We start from the raw sequence: 19,594 nt of genomic DNA, 5'->3' as shown, positions 1-19,594 counted from the left end.
AAAACCCTATCTCAGTGGAGAAGAACTCCACAGCCTGTCTGAGAGCAAAAATCTTGCTAAGAAGATGCAGCTAGAATATGGTGGAAAATGTGATCCCTGAGCTACAAAAGGCTGGAACTATTCCTTGATGGTTGATCAATGAGATAAAAGCCAAGCTGTTTTGTTGTGTTCATGGGAATGACAAAAAATACTATACAGTATTTTTACATCAAAATCTGTCTAAAATGACACACCTTTTGCTCTTTCACCATAAACAGTGCCTCTATTTCCATGTTTTCACAGCCGTGGAAGAAGAGCATGAACCACGTGTATGGTTTATTTTTTGCCTTATCCAGATTTGAAAAATCAGTTGGTCTTTATGTCAGTTGGTCTTTATGCATCCCCAGGAACTGTGAAAAATACACTTCCCCTTACAAACACCTTTCTCTCTCTCTCACCACTTAATTCTGACAATAGGAATCTTTAGTTTTTTGCAGATGTTTGTCATCGACCCTTAGTTTTCCAAAAGCCCAAATTTTTACTTGGCCATCTTGCCCATGGTATAAAGCTGACTGCTTTTTGGTATTGAAAGCTCCCTCAAATAGCAAAATATCAAAAGCTGAGGTTGTTATATTGTTGTATAAAAGCATATTATTCAGTGGGAGCAACCATTACAAAAAACCAGCTATGAAAAAGGGAGAAGTGATCCAATTCTGATTTTGTGACAATGCTTTTAAGTCTTGTTTTTAAAACTCTAGAGAACTCTCAGAAAAGCTAATGCTGGTTTTTGTGGGGGGTTTTTTGAGTATGTCAGAAGAGATGGAGAACATCTATAGTGGTTTTCTAAACAATCAGGTTTCTGCTCTGTTGGCCAATGCAGCATATCCTCTGAAGCCTTTAGGAATCCTTGTACAAGATTCACCTCAGGATAGCCTAGATGGTACATGCTGAACCTGATCTTTCACAGCTTTAAGTAGGAGACCTGTACAGAGATATTAAAGAAAAGGCTGGCCTAAATTTGCTGTGTATTCCTTTCTCCAAAAGTAATTTGGACTTAAAATCTAAAATTCACACAGCTGGCTGGAAAGTCTGCTAGTTAAGTCTTTTTCCTGGACACCTGGCTGCAATCTGCTGCAATTCTTCAAGACAAAGACTTCTGGGCTGTGGGGCGAATATGCTGAAGCATAGTTCTTGTGGAACTTGTGGTAGTCAGCACCTCCACAGCTTGAGCCTTCCAGGTCATTGCACTGCATCAGTCTCTGAGATAGGGTCATTCCCTTATCTGTCTGATCTCTCTGGAGCTATTGTTTCCCATTCCACTTAAAATATCATATGCTTAATGCCATTTTCTCAGGTGTGTGGTCTAGAATGTTTCTGGCAGCAGCATTCCAATTTAGGCCAAGGACATCTGGACATCATTAGACAGAACTGAGTCTCTAGGTGTCCCCCTCATTACCACAAATGCTACTTCCTTTAAAAAAACTCCTCTTGAGAACCTGAATCTCTGGCAGTTTTTTCTGCTGACCTTAGATCTCTTTTTGGGGAGTCTGCTCGGACACTTAATCCCAGAGCATGTTCATTTTCAATTCAGCAGCAGCAGGAATTTAGTGGAGAGGTTTGCTAGAGTGGTAGTATTCAGTGGACACATCTTCAAAGAATACCCAAGGGACTTTAACAAACAGGGCATGTCAAATGTTGTGTTTGGAGTTGAGGTACTGCTTGAGATTATGTATTTAGCACAGTCCTAACCTTCAATTGCACCCAATAACTAATGTAGATGATTCTATTTTGTCACTTCCACTTCCTTCTGCTCATTATTGTATGCCTGTGCTATGTAAGAATCACATAATTTTGCAATGGAATTTTGACATTTGGTTGCACAGAATTATAAAATTGTAAACTTTCTGAACTGGCAAAAAAACCTGTGCTTCAACTCTGACTTCCTTGTGAAGTCGAGGTATCTTGGCATTCAGAGCGCTGAGAAAATGCATTGTTTAAATACTCAGGTCATATGTGGAGATGTTCACATGAACATGTTAACCATAAACATGTTTTCTCAATACATAGTATGTGGCCTGTTAATTCCTCAACTACTGTTAGCTGCAAAGCTGTAGAAATGAATTTCTATTTAGGAGGGCATAATCAGGTCATAGAAATTGTTGGTCCTCTGAGTTGCACACTGTACTAGAAGGACCTGTCATCACCACACTGTGGATAATTTAAGTGTGCTTCAAATAGGCTGGACTCAGCTATGAACTTCCAAGTTCAGTTTTAAAACTGGGAAATTATATTTAGTAAAATACTCAGTTTGAAGCGTCATGGTCAAAAAAGTCACCAATAGTCTTTCTGTTCCCTGTTTTTTTCTTGGGAAAAACCACAAGGATTTTCAGCAGGTTATAAAAACCCCACCAAAAATCCAAAACTAAAACCAAACCAAAACAGCAGTAAAAACCAATGCAACAGCCAAACAAAACCCCAACCATGACAACAACAAAAAAACACCCAAACCAACTGAAGAAAACCCAATGCCCTAAGTGGGAATACATTTGTTTGCTACAGTTCCAAAACATGGATGCTGGTTGTTCATATTTCAGGATGTCTTCTTTTCATTTCCCCAAGATAAAAGGAGAAAGGGGCCCTCACCTGTGATTTTGGATAGTCCTCATGGCCTGAAAGACTCTATGGAGATGTAAAGGTTAATTATGCATCAGTCTTCTATTGATTATAAAATTTAAAATCTTGGCTTTTGCTTAGGAGTAATTATTCTTTATAAAATCAAACTGACAGTGCTACCCAAATAAAAATGAATTACTGAGTAATCATATGCCTTCTCAAAAGATCATAAAAACTAAAGAAAGTTTTTCATCATAATAATTTCTAACTAAAATGAAATTCAGAATAATATTGGTTCATTTATTTTTAGAGTTCTCTGTGGCTTTGATCTTATCTCTTCCTTCATGAACTTCAATATTTTATGCTGAGTGGATTCTATGCTTCTGGTTGGTTTTTCCTGTCTGTGACATTTTAATGATTGTTTTCACTTTTTGATGTTCTTTTCGGTGTCTGTGTCCTGAGGATATTCTATTGGTTCATGGGATGTTTTTGACTACAAGTCCTTGGGATAATGACAGCACTATATGCTATTTTTGGATGGGCTAGGGTTGGTTTTTTTCATGGTGTCAGGTATGGTGCTGTGTTTTGGATTTGTGCTGAACACAGGGTTGATAACATAGAGATATTTTTGTTACTGATGAGCAGGGCTGACACAAAGCCTGCTTCATCCTACTGCCAAGCTGGTGACGAAGTTGAGGCTACATGGGAGGCCAGGGAGAGACTCAAGATGGCCAAGGGAATATTCCAGACCATGTGTGATCCTGCTGAGTATTTCAAGCTGCATGCAAGAAGGAGGAGGGAGGGGACATTTGGAGTGATGGCATTTGTCTTCCCAAGTCACTGTGAGGCACGAGGGGGTCCTGCTGTCCTGGAGATGGTAAACAGCTGCCCGTCCCATGGGAAATGCTGAATGAGTTCTTCGGGGTTTTTTGCTTGTGTGTGTGGCTTCGGCATTCTCTGTGCACATGAATTGTCCTCCACCTGTGAGTTTTCCAGCTTTTACCCTCCAGCTGTCTGCCCAGTCCATCCTACTGGTGGGACATTGACCGAGAATGGCTGTGTGTGGTGCTTGATTGCAGGCTGGAGTTAAAACACAACACACAGCCACAGGAAATCCTCATCTATGCAAATTATTGCATTGGTCCCAGAGACTTATTTGGAACTGCAGAGAACTGTGAAGCTGATCTGCAAGTGAAACATTCAGCTCTCCATAACCAGAGCAGGTACCTGCCATTGACAGATAAGGATTTCTTTGAAATGCCATTTTTCTGTTCAGAACCTTCATTTGTTTTAGCTGGAAAGTGAACATTTGAATGCACAAAAGATGAAATCTAAACCTTTGCTAGGATGCTGAGTGAAAGGTTACATCAGTATGTATTGACATAGGATCATTGAACCATAGAATCATAGAATCACAGAATGGTTTGGGTTGGATGGGACCTAAAAGATCATCTAGTTCCAACACCCCTGCACTAGGCCAGGTTGCTCAGAGCACCATCCAAAGAGGCCTTGAACACCTTCAGGGATAGAGCATCCACAACTTTTCTAGGAAACCTGTTCCAGTGTCTCACCACCTGCACAGTAAATAATTTATTTCCAACATCTAATTTTACTCTCCTTTTGTAGTTTAAACCCCTTCCCCCTTTTTCTCACAATCTGACCTACTACAATGCTTCATAGATTTCAGAAATCTCTACCTGAAACACCATCAAGACTATTTTTTCTCCCCCACAATTTCACAAAGCATTATAAGGAAACTTTTTTTCCCTTTTTCTTTCACTTTTAATACCTTTTTCTCAGTGAAAAAGGTCTTTTCATTCCTTTTTTTGACATAAAAATTCTGTGGAAAGAAAACTCCAGTGCTATTTGTTGACAAAAATAGCTAAACATATAGCTTTAACCTTGAGGGATGTAGACAGTTAAAAGGTTATTGAGATTTCTAAGGATGCCTTCCCATTTTTATGTTCTATCATTGAATGTTAATAATGAATATGGCTTGAAAATTTTGGAATGCAATGTCATGTGCCTGAAAGCTAAGTGTCACAGATATTATCTTTAAATTTATTTTGATTAGAACTCACTGTACCATGTGATGTATACTTCCTGTTTCTGGATGTTGTATATGTTGTATAACCATGCAAATTAATTCAACAACAAAAAAAATCAATATAAGGAAATAGATACTCTTAAAGGCACAGTACCATATTCCTGTCCTTGGCCTGGAATTAAGATCCTGTTTTCTCTCATAAATGGATTTAAAAATCCAAGAAGACGTAATGTCTGTATCAGTTAAGCTTATTCTGAAAATCAAACACATTGTATTTTCTCCTTTTTTCAAAAATATCTCTTTTTAGATCTTGCCATGAGAATATGCATGAACGCATGGTTTTTCACTAGCATTCAGGTGTTGGTTTTTTTTTTTTTTCTTGCATTCTAATTGTATTTGCTTATTCTTTTTTTAAGTTCAACACATTTTTTCTATCAGTCAGACAGGTCTACCTGGTCTGTGTCAAAACTATGTTTTATTTGGGAAGGCCTTAATCGCTTTCTTCCATTTAGTGAAAATCTACAGGGGGAGTGTGCTTGACAGCCTGTGTCACAACTGAGAGGCTTCTGTTCACAAAATAAATTCTCCATGTGCTGAAGAACTAATAAACTTTCTTTTCCAAAACTGTGTCTGTGATGTGATCAAGGTATTCCCAGTATTAAAATAACTGTGCCACGATTAGGACTTTGATTGCTAATTATGATCATGATTATCACCATAAAGATTTTTTTTTTACTCATACTTAATCAGCTAACAATCCTGATATTTTGCTTTGTCACGTGAAAAGTGGGTTTTTCAAGTGATTGAGACTACTAGATTCATTTATATGCTAGATATTAACAAGGAGTAATAAATATGCCAGTAATTTATTGGGGACACTGAATTCTCTGTTACTGAAAGTTAAGATTAAGCACCTTTTGAAAGTACTTGAGACACAGTGACTCTTGCTCCCGTACTGGGACAGGAGAAAAATGGTGTAAATTATCTGTATGATTCAACAGACTTGAAAAGGAGTCAGAGATCTGAAGGCCATCTGAAATGAAAGCAGTTGCGATGGAGTTTAGCTTTAACAGCTGCAGTATCAAACATAAACCCAAGATGCAATTCTACTCTTGCCAGTGCAGAGCCCTTTGTATTCTCTAACTTCTTCAACAAGAAAAGGAGGCAGAATCCTGAGCACATGCTTTCTTACCTATATTGAAACTTGGAGTTTTGTGTGTTTCATGTCCTTTCCCCCTCAGTCTCTTTGTCATCAAGCAAAGAAAGAAAGAAAAAGGTCCTAGAAACCATTTTTCAGCATCTAATTCCAATCTGGGTATACAATTCTGGAAAGCCTTTCAGCCAAAGGATCACTGCTCAGCCCAGTCTGTTAACCCAGATGTAACCTCACCAAGTGTTGAACAGAGTATTAAATTTTTGTTCCAAAATCTGCCAAGAGGAGCCTCACAAAAGAGAAGGCATTTCAGCCTTCAAACCCTAAATGTTCTGCCTTTATTTATTTCTGTGGGGATTTCACAGTATTTGGGGATTTCTCAGCATTTGACATTCTTATTGTCTAAAATCCCAGATTAGTCCTGTTCTTCATTAACTTTCTTCTGATTTATAGCATCCTTTTTTCCTAGGCACTTGGCAGTTCAGAATAATGGGTTTAGACCATGATCCCCTACTTCTTTATTGTTATCAATACTGTAAAGTTAATTTCAAGTGAAAGAATTACGCAGTCATACTCTTGATATTCACTGTTGGACGTTATACAGCTGTATTTCTCATGGTGGCAGATAAATTAGAAAACTTGCAAGACAAAAATGTTCTACCAACCAAAAAAACCACAGATTTTCATGTGTATATCTAGAAATGTTGAGATAACTCATGAGTCAAAGTAAAGATTATGTTTGATTATATGAACAGTTCTTTATGTTCGATGAGTAAACCAGCATATTCACTTGTTATGCTGAATAGCTTCATAGCAGAAACCTCGTGTGCCTTCTGGGAAATAAAGTGCTCTTCAGCAAGGTAAAGTGCAGAAGGACCTTTACTATCATGTCCTGTGTTAGCAGAGGACAATAGGTCACCACTCCTTGTGTAACATTTCTGTAAGTGCTTGGATTTTGGAAAGGATATTATGGGTTAGTTTCTTGTTGCCATTTAACTTTTGCAATCAATTTGGGATTTTTTCCTTCTTTTGGAATTAAATACACCATGACACTAACTGGTGATGTCATGAAGAGCTGTGAATCAGTATGTATCAATCTTTCCAAGTGCACTGTAATTCTCAGGAAAATCTTAGATTGGTTCACACTTTATTCTGCAATGTTCTTTATGTACAGTAACAATTTTTCTGTGCTATTTTACAGTTTGTTCTACAAACTTTGTGTAACAATATTATTACCTTTCAGAAGGCCAAGTCGTAAGTGGATAGCAAAAGGATCTGCCTCATATGTGACCTGAAAATGTAATCAGCAAGTAATTTCAGTCCAATGTAAAGAGTTGTAAATTGCATACCACTAATATAATTTGAGTTTTAGGACATTTCTATAGGAGACAATCCAGCCTTGGCAATCTAACAGTATAAAGTCGTGGCCTATAAATCGATGGTTTTATATATGAAAAAAAAGTTATTTATACAAATTTTTCACTGTTGTTTGCAGATAGTTTCCATCCTTCTTCTGATTCTAAGGTCTATGCATCCAGTTAAAAATACTCTTATACTACAACTCATTTCATGTAAGGGAACATACTTTGCATTAGGAGGCTAAGTTATTGTGACTGTGTGCTTTAACATTAGCTTTTACCTTTTTTATCCTGTCACTGAAAATTACTTCCAAAAATGCTCTTCAAGCAAAAATATTAGTGGTTCTTGAACAAGTGCTACAAAGTTCATTTAGCATCTTTCATCATAAATTGCAGAAATAGTTGGATATTTAGACTTTTGACTAAGAGGTAAGTGAAATGACTATTTCAGCTTCTGTCCAAGGAAGAGCCTGGTATAACTAATCCAAACCCCCAAAATAATTCTGTTCTTCACTGAGGTTTTTCTATTAGGAAAAACCCTCCTGAATCACATTCTGTACCTCAGCAAGGACAATTTTGAGAAATAACCAGGTATTGGGAGTTTTCTCCTTCAGGCTTGGAATGAGTTACTTGGAGCATTAGTGCTCCTATGAAGAAGAGATCTCTCTGAATTACGATAGAAATTTCAGCAGGGGATTTTACCATTAGTCATTGTTACCACTGGGAACTGTACCTAAAGCCAGTAACCAGGATACCTATGTGAAATATAAAACAGGTCACTGTAGTCAGGACTGTCTTAGGTTGATCTCCTTAGGTGCTTTTTTGAAGATAACTCCAAGAAGTAGGATAAACCCATGGTTCTGAAGATCTAATCTTACTGCTACAGAGGTTTAACATTCAAAGCAGTGAAGTCTCTGTTCAAAGCCAATTATCACCACCTAATAAAGGCCATAGTGGCAAATCTGAGGGATCTTTCCCTAAAGAAATAGTAGTATATTGCTTCAATCTGTAGAACTACTAACTTCATCATCCATTTTAAATAGAAGTATTTTCTGTTGAGTAAAATCATGACTATTTTCTTTCTCTCCAACGGTGATGGTGGGAAGGATCGCATCATGCAGATAAGGGAAATGTTAATTTTTTACTAACCCTGGAAGAGCAGATAGTTGAAAGCCAGAGAAGAATAATAGATTGTTATTTCTTCTGTTGAACATTCAGGGAAGTGTTGTGTTACTCCGAAGAGAAAAGGTGTCTACATCAGACCACATTCTTTTGTAGCTCTGCTGTGATCAGTAGGGAAAAGAAAATCATGCAACAGAGGTGTCATTCCCACCCACAGTACTGGGTAGAAAAAAAAAGCTGGTATTAAGAATAGTGGGGGTTTTCCCCTTATATTCCAGGAAGTGGCATAATTTAATTATGTTTTATTAATATACAGACGTTATATTAGAGAATATTTAGGGACAGAAATTTGGTAATAAACATTGATACATTAAAGTTTAGAAAAATAAAAATAGTCTTTTATATACTCCTTTTAACAAAGCTTAGTGACTACACAGAAAGAAGACTCTACTAATAGAGTTTTCAAGAAATACAATATTGGTGGTGTAGACTAGATAGGAAATCTGAGCCAAATTAAATCTGTGGAACATTTCCTAGATATTATGGAGACACAGGATTCTGCCCTAATTGCTGAGTTACTCAGTATTTGGCTGGCAACTGTGTTCCAAGAGAGCAGTGATATTTTAACTTAAGTAGACCTTCAAGGCAACAGAAACGGTTGAACAAGCATTGTAAATTATATATACGATTGTCAGCAAGGAGAAAGAAGTTTCTTTCCAATGTCACAACAAATATTTCCTAATTAAAAGAAAAAAAAAAAGAAAAAACAAAGTGATTTTCTTGGAAAGATACATTCTTAACAAATTTACCAAGAAAACATTCCAGTCATTATGCTAGCTTGAGCTAATATGATGATGGTTTATTTTCATAAATACAAAATACAGCATCATGAGACTGTGGAGATGTATGTTTCAAATCTGAGAAGTGCATGTCACAGCCACACCAAACAGTAATTAAAAAACACAGACATACTGAAAACAACAAAATTATGCAAAACTTATACTCTTCAATGATTATTTAAATTAACAATATCCAAAAGTTCACAAATTCAAAGTAACACATTGATACTAGTGTTAACTTTTAATAAATATATTGTAGTATTGTAATGTATTGAATTCTTGTCTATCACTTATCACATATTATGACAGTTACATGTGGCACTAGCCTATGAAATAAGTAACAGAGTTCAACATATTTACTATGCAGTAACTACAATCACTAACATCAGGAATAATTATGTCCTGAAATTATTTTAATCCCCTTCTGTGTATGTTAGCACATATAAGTACACTTTTCTATTTGAGTTAAATTATCTAGCAAAATTAGTGGCAATGCTCACTTTTTGATTATCATGCTCATCTTTGAAAACCTTATGCAAAATCTTTTGAAACAGCTTCTATAAAATTTGGAGCAGACATGAGTATTGTAAATGTGCAAATGATGGCAAAAAGGGTAAATGCAACCAGACATAATCTGTCTATGACAGCAGCTGCAAACTTCCATTCACTGCAGATCTCTTCACCCTCATCTTTCTTCCTGAACCGCATTGCTATGAACTGGACTTCCTCCAAGATCTTCACAATCACTGGAAGAGTATCCATTAAAGCTTTCTTTTGCACAAGCTCGATATCTTCTGCTAAGGGGCAAGTCACCTTTCCACCCTTGCTGCCCAGGTCGTTCTTCTGTGGGCAACATGGGTTCTCCATGGCATGGTAACTGTAGATGGTGTTACCATTGCTGGACTGGTGCCCAGGAAGGACGTTCATCTCCATGCTGTTTACGCTCAGCTGATGCTTGGAATAACTGTATTTGCAAGAGAGGGGCTTTATGTTTTCCCCAGGTTTTTTCATTCGTAAAAACCAAGCACACCAATTCAGCAGGATGACACGGACCTGAAAGAGAGTTACAATGGCAGAAATACAGGAGACTCTGTCATTTTAAATGTTTTTGAAACATTTTGTGACTATTATAGTTAGTCTGCACAGTCTCTTCGAAATACTGATGGATTTCCGTGTTTTCCAGCTATGTGCTTTCAAAATGCTTCTTTGAGGGTCTAACTTTTTACCTAAGGATAGCCTTTTTTTTGGATCTGTCTTGAACATAGGGGTGTCCAATGCCCACTTAGCTTATAGAGCAAAAGATATGTAAAATCTTACTTTACAAAAGGGTCTTTGGAGACCCATCTTTATCAAACACTCCCTGATCTCTGCAATTGAGCAGATAGCACAAAATTGGCTGTATGGTTTTTGAACACTTCTCAGATTGTAAGGAAAGAGATACAGTTAAATACTTTGGGGGGCCAATGTTTAGATTTTGCTAGAAAAAATCCCTATATGACAGATTCTATAACATTTCCCATCCCCATTGCTGCTGTTTACATCTATATAAAAGACCTTGGTTGGGTTTTTGTGGTCTTTTTGAAAGCTATTTTATACCTCTTTTTTTTGAGAAGCTCAACCACATAATACAGCAGGCTTTTTTTTTCCAAAAGAGTAGATCAATTACATTTAGCAGTTCAAAATCTGAGTGCCACTATTAACTGCTGTCATTTCCCTGTGTGCTGGTGCATCACAAGATGCTCTAACGTACACATGGCAGATTGTGCTTCATATGTTTCTTGTCAAGGTCACCAAGTGAGCTAACTCTGGAGAGTGCATCCAGAATTTTTTTCCAGTGAACTGATCTTCAGATGTTTGGTCTGAAATCTGAGTCTGCTAGAATTCCTACTGGTAACATTGTTAACTGCAAAATGCAGGAAGAAGGCTGTGGATTTAGTAATTGTCTTGTGTGAAGAGCGGCTAACTAAATTAGCAAATCTTGAAATTTTAAGATACTCTGGGTATTATGCATACAAAATGGGCATTTATAATGTGCTTGAGAGGGACCCTCCATGCAGACAGGCCTCTTTGATAACTTTATCATCCTGGCTGCAAGCCAAATAATCTGACATCAAGGATAGAACAGACGTGGCCTCTGGTTTCCCTTCTGTGCCTTGACTCACAAGGACTCCCTGTGTAATCCTGCTCCTGTTACTTTGGTCATGTTTGACTTGGGACCACACTTTCCATCCAAAGCTGTTTTAGATGCAGGAAAAGCTGACTCCTGTGTTTACACATTACAGATACAGGAACAGGGAAATTACAGCTAGCACTTTGAGTTCCTGCTGTAATTATAGGCATAATTTCAGAAACGAGGAAGCATTAATAACCACAGATAGGAATAATATTAATATTAATATTAATAATAATAATAGCCAAAACCAGTGACAAGTGAAAGGCAGTTACACAATTTTTTAATTCTGCAGTATGAGCTCTTCTAGTTCGCTGCCCTGTACCATTTTTTGTGAGCCATTTTGCTTGTTTCCCACTAGTGAATTTTTGGTTCTTCATCATTATCAGAGTTTTGGCTGGAATAGAGTTTTCTTTTCTCCTAGTAGCTGGTACAGGGTGGCATTTTAGATTCAGTGTGAGAATAATGTTGATAAAACACTGATGTTTTGGATGTTGGAAAGTAGTGCTTACCCTGAATCAAGGACTTTTTGGTTTCCTGGGCTCTGCCACTGAGCAGGTGCACACAATGCCATGGGGAAGCATGACCAAGACAGCTGACCTGAACTAGGGAGAGGGATATTCCAAAAGGATATAAAGTATGGGGAGTTGGTTGGAGGCTGTCATTTGCTGCTCAAAGCCATGCTGTGCATCAGTCAGCAGGTCATGAGCAATTGTATTGTGCACCACTTTCTTCTCTTGCCTTTTATTACTCTCTCTCTCTCTCATCCTTGCTGTTATTATTTTTATTCATTACTATAATTAATATTATTCATATTATTATATTGTATTCTGTTTCAATTATTAAAGTGTTCTTCTCTCAGCCCACAAAGTGTTGGAGTTTTTTTCTGATTCTCATCCTCACAAGGGAAGGGAGCTGGGATGTGAGCAAATGGCTGTCTGGTACTTAGGTGCCGGCTGGGTTTAAACTATGAAAGTCCTGAAGGACTGTTTTCCATTATTCATATTATTTTCCTTTAAATATTTCATTATTTCCTCCATAGTCACCACAAACAAATAGTAATCCATAGTGTTGCAGCCTAAAAAACTGATCCTGCTTTTAATTGAACTTACTTAATTATATTATACTCATTCTCCTCATGGACACAAAATGAGACAACATGGAACAAAATAAAGGTCTTAATTGCTAGCAATGTGTCAACAGTGTGGGTTGCAAAGGGGAGAGAGAAGTTAACTCTCTAGGTCTGTGAAATTCCAAAACACTAAGTCAGACAAACTTTCTCACTAGAAAATGTCAGTATGTCTGCCTTAACTCTGAAAGGAGATGTGAGGTGAAAAGGCACTTTTATATAGGAATGCTCCTTTTTCTTTCAAGACAGAGTTTTTATTCCTTGAGGATATTATATTTATAACTACAGTCAAACCCATTTCCCATAGAAAAATAAACACCCAGAAGATAGTAACACAGATTTTAATTAGCTTGGATTTCAAATGCCCTATTTCCTTGAAAACACAGACACTTGGGCATCAATCTGTTCTTGTCATATCAATTAATTCAAGAGACAGCTGCAGCATACAGGTTTTTGGAAAACAGCTGAGTATGATAATATGAATCTGTACTCTCACCTGCATTGTCATATATGGATTTCTATGAAGGAAGTATACAGGTACAGCTGTCTTCAGAGGCCAACAACACTTCTGTGAGCCGCTCCTAGCTATAATGCAGCTTTACTGCTAGCTTTTCAGCCACCTGCCTGGCCTAGTCCAGAGCAGACAGTCTCCAACTAAAGCTCCCTTGGTAAAGGACATCTGCACCTGAGCAGAACTGTGTATGTCCAGGTTTGAAGCATATCAGAAGAGGAGCCTGAAACATAAAAACCTGCAACAAAGAGCCAGAGTTCTCTTGGCTTTTCCCACAAAACCCCTTCTTCCCTCAGTGCTTGGTCTCTCCATATCTCTCTCCCATGCAACAGTCTTGACTGTCAGTAGAGAAAGGTCAGTTGAGCTGTAGTCCATACCTGAAGTTTCCCACTCCCAAATAGCTCCTTAGCTGGGCCTTCTTTAATGTTCTTTTCCATGCTATCTCAGCAGGTATTATCAAAAGTGTCAATCATACAGCAGCTCTCATTTCTCAACCAAGTAGCCAACAAATGCCCTGACTGAACCCCCTGGATTTAAATTCCTCTCTTGGCAAAAGCTTTGTAAGTCATCAAAGATTAATAGAAAGGAAGGCACAGTTCTAAGCAGTGGAATAAGGGAACACCTACAGGGAGGAAAAATACTAACAGGCACTCTCCTCCCTCTTCTGTTGCAAAGTGCAAGCACAGACCCCTTGAGAAACAGGCAGGAAAAATAAACTGCTCAACTGTAAATGTTTTAGAAAGCAGGTGTGTTTAGGAAATGCATCCATTCAAATCTTCTGGGTCTGTAGAAACTCCCACACATGGCCAATAGTCCAATGCCTGCCCCTGCAACTGACTCCAGCAGACAAATCCATTTAAGCAGGAGGTGATAACAATCCTGTAACAATATTCCATTAATCAAGGTTAGAGTTTGCAAAAAACTGATGCCAGTCTCTGACAGGAAGAGGACATTGCAGGAAGTAAGTAAATGGTAAGGGCAGAAACTGGTACTGGAAATGAAAAAAAAATGTAATGTAAAAAATTTCTTCTTTCTTAAGTTACTTCTTCACTTCAGTTTGTTTGTTTTTGGTTTTTTGTTTTGTTTTTTTTTTTTACTGAGCAAAAATCATTCAAGGTGTCTCTGTAAGAAAGACCTGACATAGGTGGACAGGGAAAATGGAAAAAAAAACCCAAACAAACAAACCAAAACAACAGCAAAAACAATAGAGACAGACTTGAATTTTAATAACTGAGCCTTGGCCATGTCTTGCAGTGTAAAAGTGCCAACTTTTGTGAGGTCAGCCTCTTCCCTACACACTTGGCATTCACTCTTTTCCTCTTGAGATCCCTCAGTCCTGTCAGCTTGTGTGGTCTACGACTTTTACAGTCTATCATCCGCACTCCCCAGTAATGCTTTCCACAGTTTTTGCTTCTTGATGGCATGTTTTGTAATGTATGCCAGTTCAGTTGTCAGGCCACTGAACAAAGTTCCTCCTGAATGAGAATTTGCCTGACATTGTGTTTCCAGCCAAGGAAACAAGAGACTGGTAGAGAGCAAGAGCTGACTTGCAGGGCCTGTGAGCAGGTCTAACATGAACCATTGTGTCTGGGCTCCTCAAAAAGCAATCAAGTGGGTTCTGTTACACTGCTGCAGACTCTGTCCATGTAAACATCTGAAGCATGTTTCCCAGATTTGTGCCTGCAGGTTTTGGCTCTGGGCAGGTTCATCCAGAATTCACATTCTCTGCTGTCTCAAAAGGAAGAGGTTTTTAAATCATTTAGCACTTCAGGAAATTATTGTAAGTAGGCTTAATTGATATTTGACTTTAAAAAAATGTATTGAAGCAGCAGTTTATTTTAAGAGAGGAATTAGAAAGCAGTTCTGAACTTGGACTGACATTGGTAACCATGTGATACTCAATTATCCAGCATGTCAGGATAATTGTGCAGTATGACAGATGTGGTGAACACGATATCAGAGGATGTTGTACAACTGGACTTCTACAAATAGGGTGGTAGATTTTTGACTGTGACTATCTGTATCTGCTTCTGCTTTTGTTCTTTTTCATTCTGTAAACACAAGCATACCTTGCCTATTATAAAATCTATTAGGAAAAGGAGAGAGGGGGAAACCCCACAATTTTCTTTTAACTTGAAAATCTAAAGGAAACATTCCATTTGAAAGCCAGCTGGCATTGGTGCCAGACCTCACTGGGCTGACAAAGTCTGCTGCTGCAGAGAAAAGAGGGTCCACGTGCTAATGCACTTGGAATAGATCAGATGGCAGCAGAAAAACTGCCCAGTAGAGACTAGTGTTTGTTTAGCACATTCTGGCAGTACTGGTGTCTGCTGGATAAGGAATTCAAGGTTTGCACTTGCAAAGTGAGTGCTGAATGAGATAACTTTGTCATGACCCAACCACTCCATCATAAGGTTGAAAAGAAAGGCCAAATAGGAGGAACTATTTTCAATGGAGAATAAGAGAAACTGGTTTTAGTGGAAAAGCATGTTTAGTATACTTGTTCTTTCCCTTCAATTGCAAATATAAGAGTCAACTATGCTGCTTGTAACTGACTATTCAGATTAATAGAGAACAACTTCTGCCCCTCACCTGTAACAAATTTACTGCAGCTTTTAGACAATTTTCTTTTCTTTCAGTAGTAACCTCCTGAATGTTTATCACCAAAGCTACTTACCCATTTGGGCATCTTTCCTGCTTGGGGGTCATGATGGTGGAACTGCAGAACCAGCACTGTTACCACCACAGACAGACCAACGATGACCATGATGCTAGCAAAATACTGAGCTGCAAGCAAAAGGAGGACTTGGTTAAGGGTGGAGGGGATACAAAGAGCACATAATATTCCTTGGTCATGACTTAAGATCTACATTTGAGAAGCACTGCACCACATCTGAACACCCTCCTCCCTGGTCTGCTGAACTGGAGCATTTGAGGCGTGTATCTGCTCAGCTCCCTCCTCTCCTGTGAGGGAAAGCCTAGAGCACGTGAAAGGTGAAAACTGTTTGGTTTTTGTCTCTGGAGTGTAGGGTTTCACAGTAAGAGCACCCTTGTGCCAGCTGCCAGGACAGTGAGAAGTTGAGCTGACAACACCCACTGAACACCAGCATTCCCAGACCCAGGCCTTCCGTGGTACCAGCAGAAGTGCTGGAGGGACATGCTGTCCTCATGGTGCCTCTGGATCGCTTCAAAAAGTGTCACCAGTTCCCCACCTTTGCCGCACTTCTGCTCCCAGGTGGTTAGGCATATTTCTCATTACTGTTCTTAGCCCTCAAGACCACTTCTTCTAGTTCCTATGAAAGTACACTACAGCCTCCTTGAATGCTAAATTTAAATCTGCTCTGCAGGGAAGAAACCAAGATCTTGAAAGCCAGAACTGAGGCTTGAAGCCATATCTCCAAAGTGGCTGTACAGCTCCCTCATGCCAGGAGCGAGGTTGATGCGCTGGAGTGTAAAGCAGAATTACCCACACGGGTAATGACATTTGAAGGTTTCAGTGGCAAAATACCAGGGAGCATTACTGTTGGCTGACATAATGGTGCAATGTGGGAGAGGATATCACACTGCCCCAGACTGCAGCCTCTTGCAAACCCCAGGCCTCCCTCCAGCAGCTTGAAGGAAAAGTAAAAAAATTCAATCCAAGCTCCAAAGTGAGTTTTGTTCTGCCTGTATTTCCTCATACCAAATCCCACTGCTTCAGAAACAGAAACAGCTTGCCTAACAATAATGAGGTTCTAAGGCCTTCCTGAAAACAAGGCTGCAATTGCTTCAAGAGGTATGGTTTTTCATGACAAAATGAGTTATGTATCTAGATTAGAAGAACAGTCTCAAGGGTGGGATGAATTTAAAGGTCTTTATTGCACTTATTCATAGAGAGGAGCGTCAACAAGCAGGCAGAAGTAGAGCAAAAAAAGTTTCAGCGAAGCTGTTATATGCCCCATGTAAAAGAAACAGCAATGTTGATATTGTTGGTCTAATTACAACCATGAGTCACTAAATAACTTCCTTAAACTCTATACATTTTGATGCCCCCAGACTTCAAAGGCCTGAAATGGTCCATTTAAAATGGCTGTAGCTAAGATTTTTCACATATCTTTGGAAAATTAGTCACCTGATTAAACTTGGAAACAACCAAGTTAATATCTGATAACTCAAGATCCTAGCCAAGGATTAGCAGAGGAATTGACGCTCCCAGTTTTTTTTATGCTGTAAACCTAGGAACAGATGTCAGGAAACTGCTATGTAAACTTGCTAGTATACAGAAAACAGTCCTCTCCAGAACAGGCTGGGAACCAGAGGAGAGCCAGGGACCCATAAACAAAGATACTTTATAGTTTTGCCTGGTGGTAGGCAAGGAAGAGGCTGTAGATGTGTCATCTGCATTTTGAGGGGATGAGTGGGGTGCTCCTGTTCAAAGAACACTTAAGTCTTCAGTTGGAAAGTAAGGATGGAGGACATAGTACATGATACTTGCACCCTATGTGTTAGTATGAGGCAGTCAAATGTTTACAAGATATCTGTGCAATCTGGCAGGTAGATCTATGCCCACCAGCTAGGGGCAGGTGCGGTATTCAGAGAGAAAGTCGCAAAGTCGTGGAAATGCCCAGAACTGCTCTAAGGCTGGATTTTGCCAGTCCTGAAGAGACAACAGTGAAAGTGAAAGAAAAACATAGCAATGACTGTCACAGCTGCTGGTCTTTCACATGTCTATCTGGAGATATGATGAAAGCTGTTGCCTCCTTTTGTGTGACAGGAGAAGGTAGAACTGACAGCCATTCACAAAGGAATTGCTAGATCACATGCCTATGCATCTCCTTGATTGAAAACCTGACTGTCCTTACAATCTGGAACCAGGCAGGGATGGCCAAGATCCTGAGTCTAGACTCAGCAACCATTCCCCTGTATGGGAAGGAAAGGCCTCAGAACTCAGTAAGTGTGTCCGCAAGGCAAAACATTCCTGGCTCTGAAATGATATCGTTACTTACTCAGCATTTTCTGAGCTTTTCTTCTAGGGCTTAATCCTACATCCTCTCTTTTCTGGCAGCAGAAAAGCATTGTCTTACTGAAGCAGGAGAAGTGATGAGGAAAACTTCTGTCCTCCATGCACGTCCTTAAAAGCATGGCCATCTTCCAGTCTGCTCATTTCTGCTCCTGACAGTCTGCCCTCACACCAGCAAGGTCAAACCCATCACCTGGTGACAGCTACAAGGGCTGCTATTCCTGTTCACCTATGAGGTGCCAATTCAGTTTTGAATTGCCTCAACAATGGTTGTCAGAGACATGTGGAGGTGGGGTTGCGCATGTGCCATGTCCAGGAGGCAGCCAGGTGAAGATGGAGCGAAGCCTTGTCTGTGGGGAGACTTTGCCTGGCCACCAGTCCATGTCTGACATGGGACAGGCAGTCAGCAGGGGAACACTGAAGACACTGTACCCCAGAAACACTCTCCAGTCAGACGGTAAAAGGTCTCCAGCAATGGCCTGCACTGGGACATTGGTCTGGGCCAAAGGTCTCCTGACAGCAGGCGGACTTGGGGAGGAGCCAGGGACATAAGTAACTGCACCAGAAGCTCTGGAGCCTCTTCAGGGCTGTTCTGTCCCTTGCCTTTTGTCGTTTTGGAGGCTTCTTGAGTCTTATGCTTTTGGCCTGGCCCCAGCCTGCCTTTTGGCTCTCCGGCCCTTGCTGGCTCCTGCTCGCCCTCCCATCTGTCCTGCCTCCCTGTGTCCCTGACCAGCATTCTGCCTGCCTGGTCTCTGTGTCCCTGCCTGAGCCAGCTGCGTCCAACCCTCCCCGCCTCCGAGCCTGCCCACCACCGTGATCCTCACCATGACCCTGTCCAGGCTCCTGGAGCTCCTGTCCGATCCCCCCCCTCACCTGGTGTCCGGCCGCCCGTGGCCGCAGGAGCCGCGCCCAGGCGGGCAGCGGGCACAGCCCCGCCCCGGGACACCGACGGCGCTCCCCGACCCCCGGGGGCAAAGCACTGTTTGCCTTCAGTTTCCTCTCTCTCTTCCTCACTCCCATTTTTCTTCCTCTTCCTCTGTCTTCTCTAGCCTTCTTTAGTGGGGTCACTCCTTTTTGTCTTTTCCTTACCAATAAATGGTTCTCAGATACAATGTTTGCCTCACTTGGCTTAATTTTGTTCTTGGCCATCCATCATTAAAAGAACTCTTCGCAGTTCTGCACAGTGGAACACAACATCACCTTTAGCATCCTCTCTGATTTTAACTATGACTCGGCTTTCTCCAGCAACCATGTGTGGGCAGAGAAGCCTTGCTGCTGAAAGGATCAAGCTGCAATGCTCATGGATAATATTTCCTTGGAGTCACAGGACTTCAATCTTCCCTCATTCTACCCTAGTCCCCCACTGCCCTGAATTAGCAAACTCTGTTTCTGGGTCTCACTGATGTTACTGAGGAGAGAAATAGGATGCTCTTCTGTGACATGGGGCATAGGGGAGACAAGTATTAAGCTTTGGTCTCCCAAGCAACAGCATTGACCTAGCCACCAGGCCTTTTCTGGCAGTATTTTAGGAACTATCCTAAATCCTATTTATTCATTTAGTGCTTTGAAGCTGTTGCTCCTACAAAGTCCTATGCTCATGTGTCTGTTGGCAGAAGTAAAAGCAAATCTGATTTTAAAAAGAAGCTCAGCCACTTTTACTTAAATTGCAGGAGG

General features: G+C 40.0%; 1 protein-coding gene across 1 annotated transcript in view; it reads right to left on the bottom strand.

Annotated features, from left to right (window-relative positions):
- Positions 1-9,282: 9,282 nt before the first annotated feature.
- LOC136288921 (neuronal acetylcholine receptor subunit alpha-7-like) overlaps positions 9,283-19,594 on the bottom strand; it is a 58,101-nt gene continuing 47,789 nt past the window's right edge. The window contains exons 9-10 of the mRNA XM_066182403.1: positions 15,599-15,708; positions 9,283-10,164 (exon numbers count right to left, since the gene is read on the bottom strand). Coding sequence (XP_066038500.1) covers positions 9,643-10,164; positions 15,599-15,708 — 632 coding nt within the window. The 3' untranslated portion in view covers positions 9,283-9,642. The remainder of the gene's footprint in view (positions 10,165-15,598; positions 15,709-19,594) is intronic.

The sequence above is a fragment of the Chamaea fasciata genome, unplaced genomic scaffold (genome assembly GCF_029207755.1).
Source record: "Chamaea fasciata isolate MVZ Bird 193981 ecotype frontalis unplaced genomic scaffold, bChaFas1.0.hap1 SCAF_4, whole genome shotgun sequence".
NCBI lineage: Eukaryota > Metazoa > Chordata > Aves > Passeriformes > Sylviidae > Chamaea > Chamaea fasciata.
This window is presented reverse-complemented; position numbering and strand designations above follow the sequence as displayed.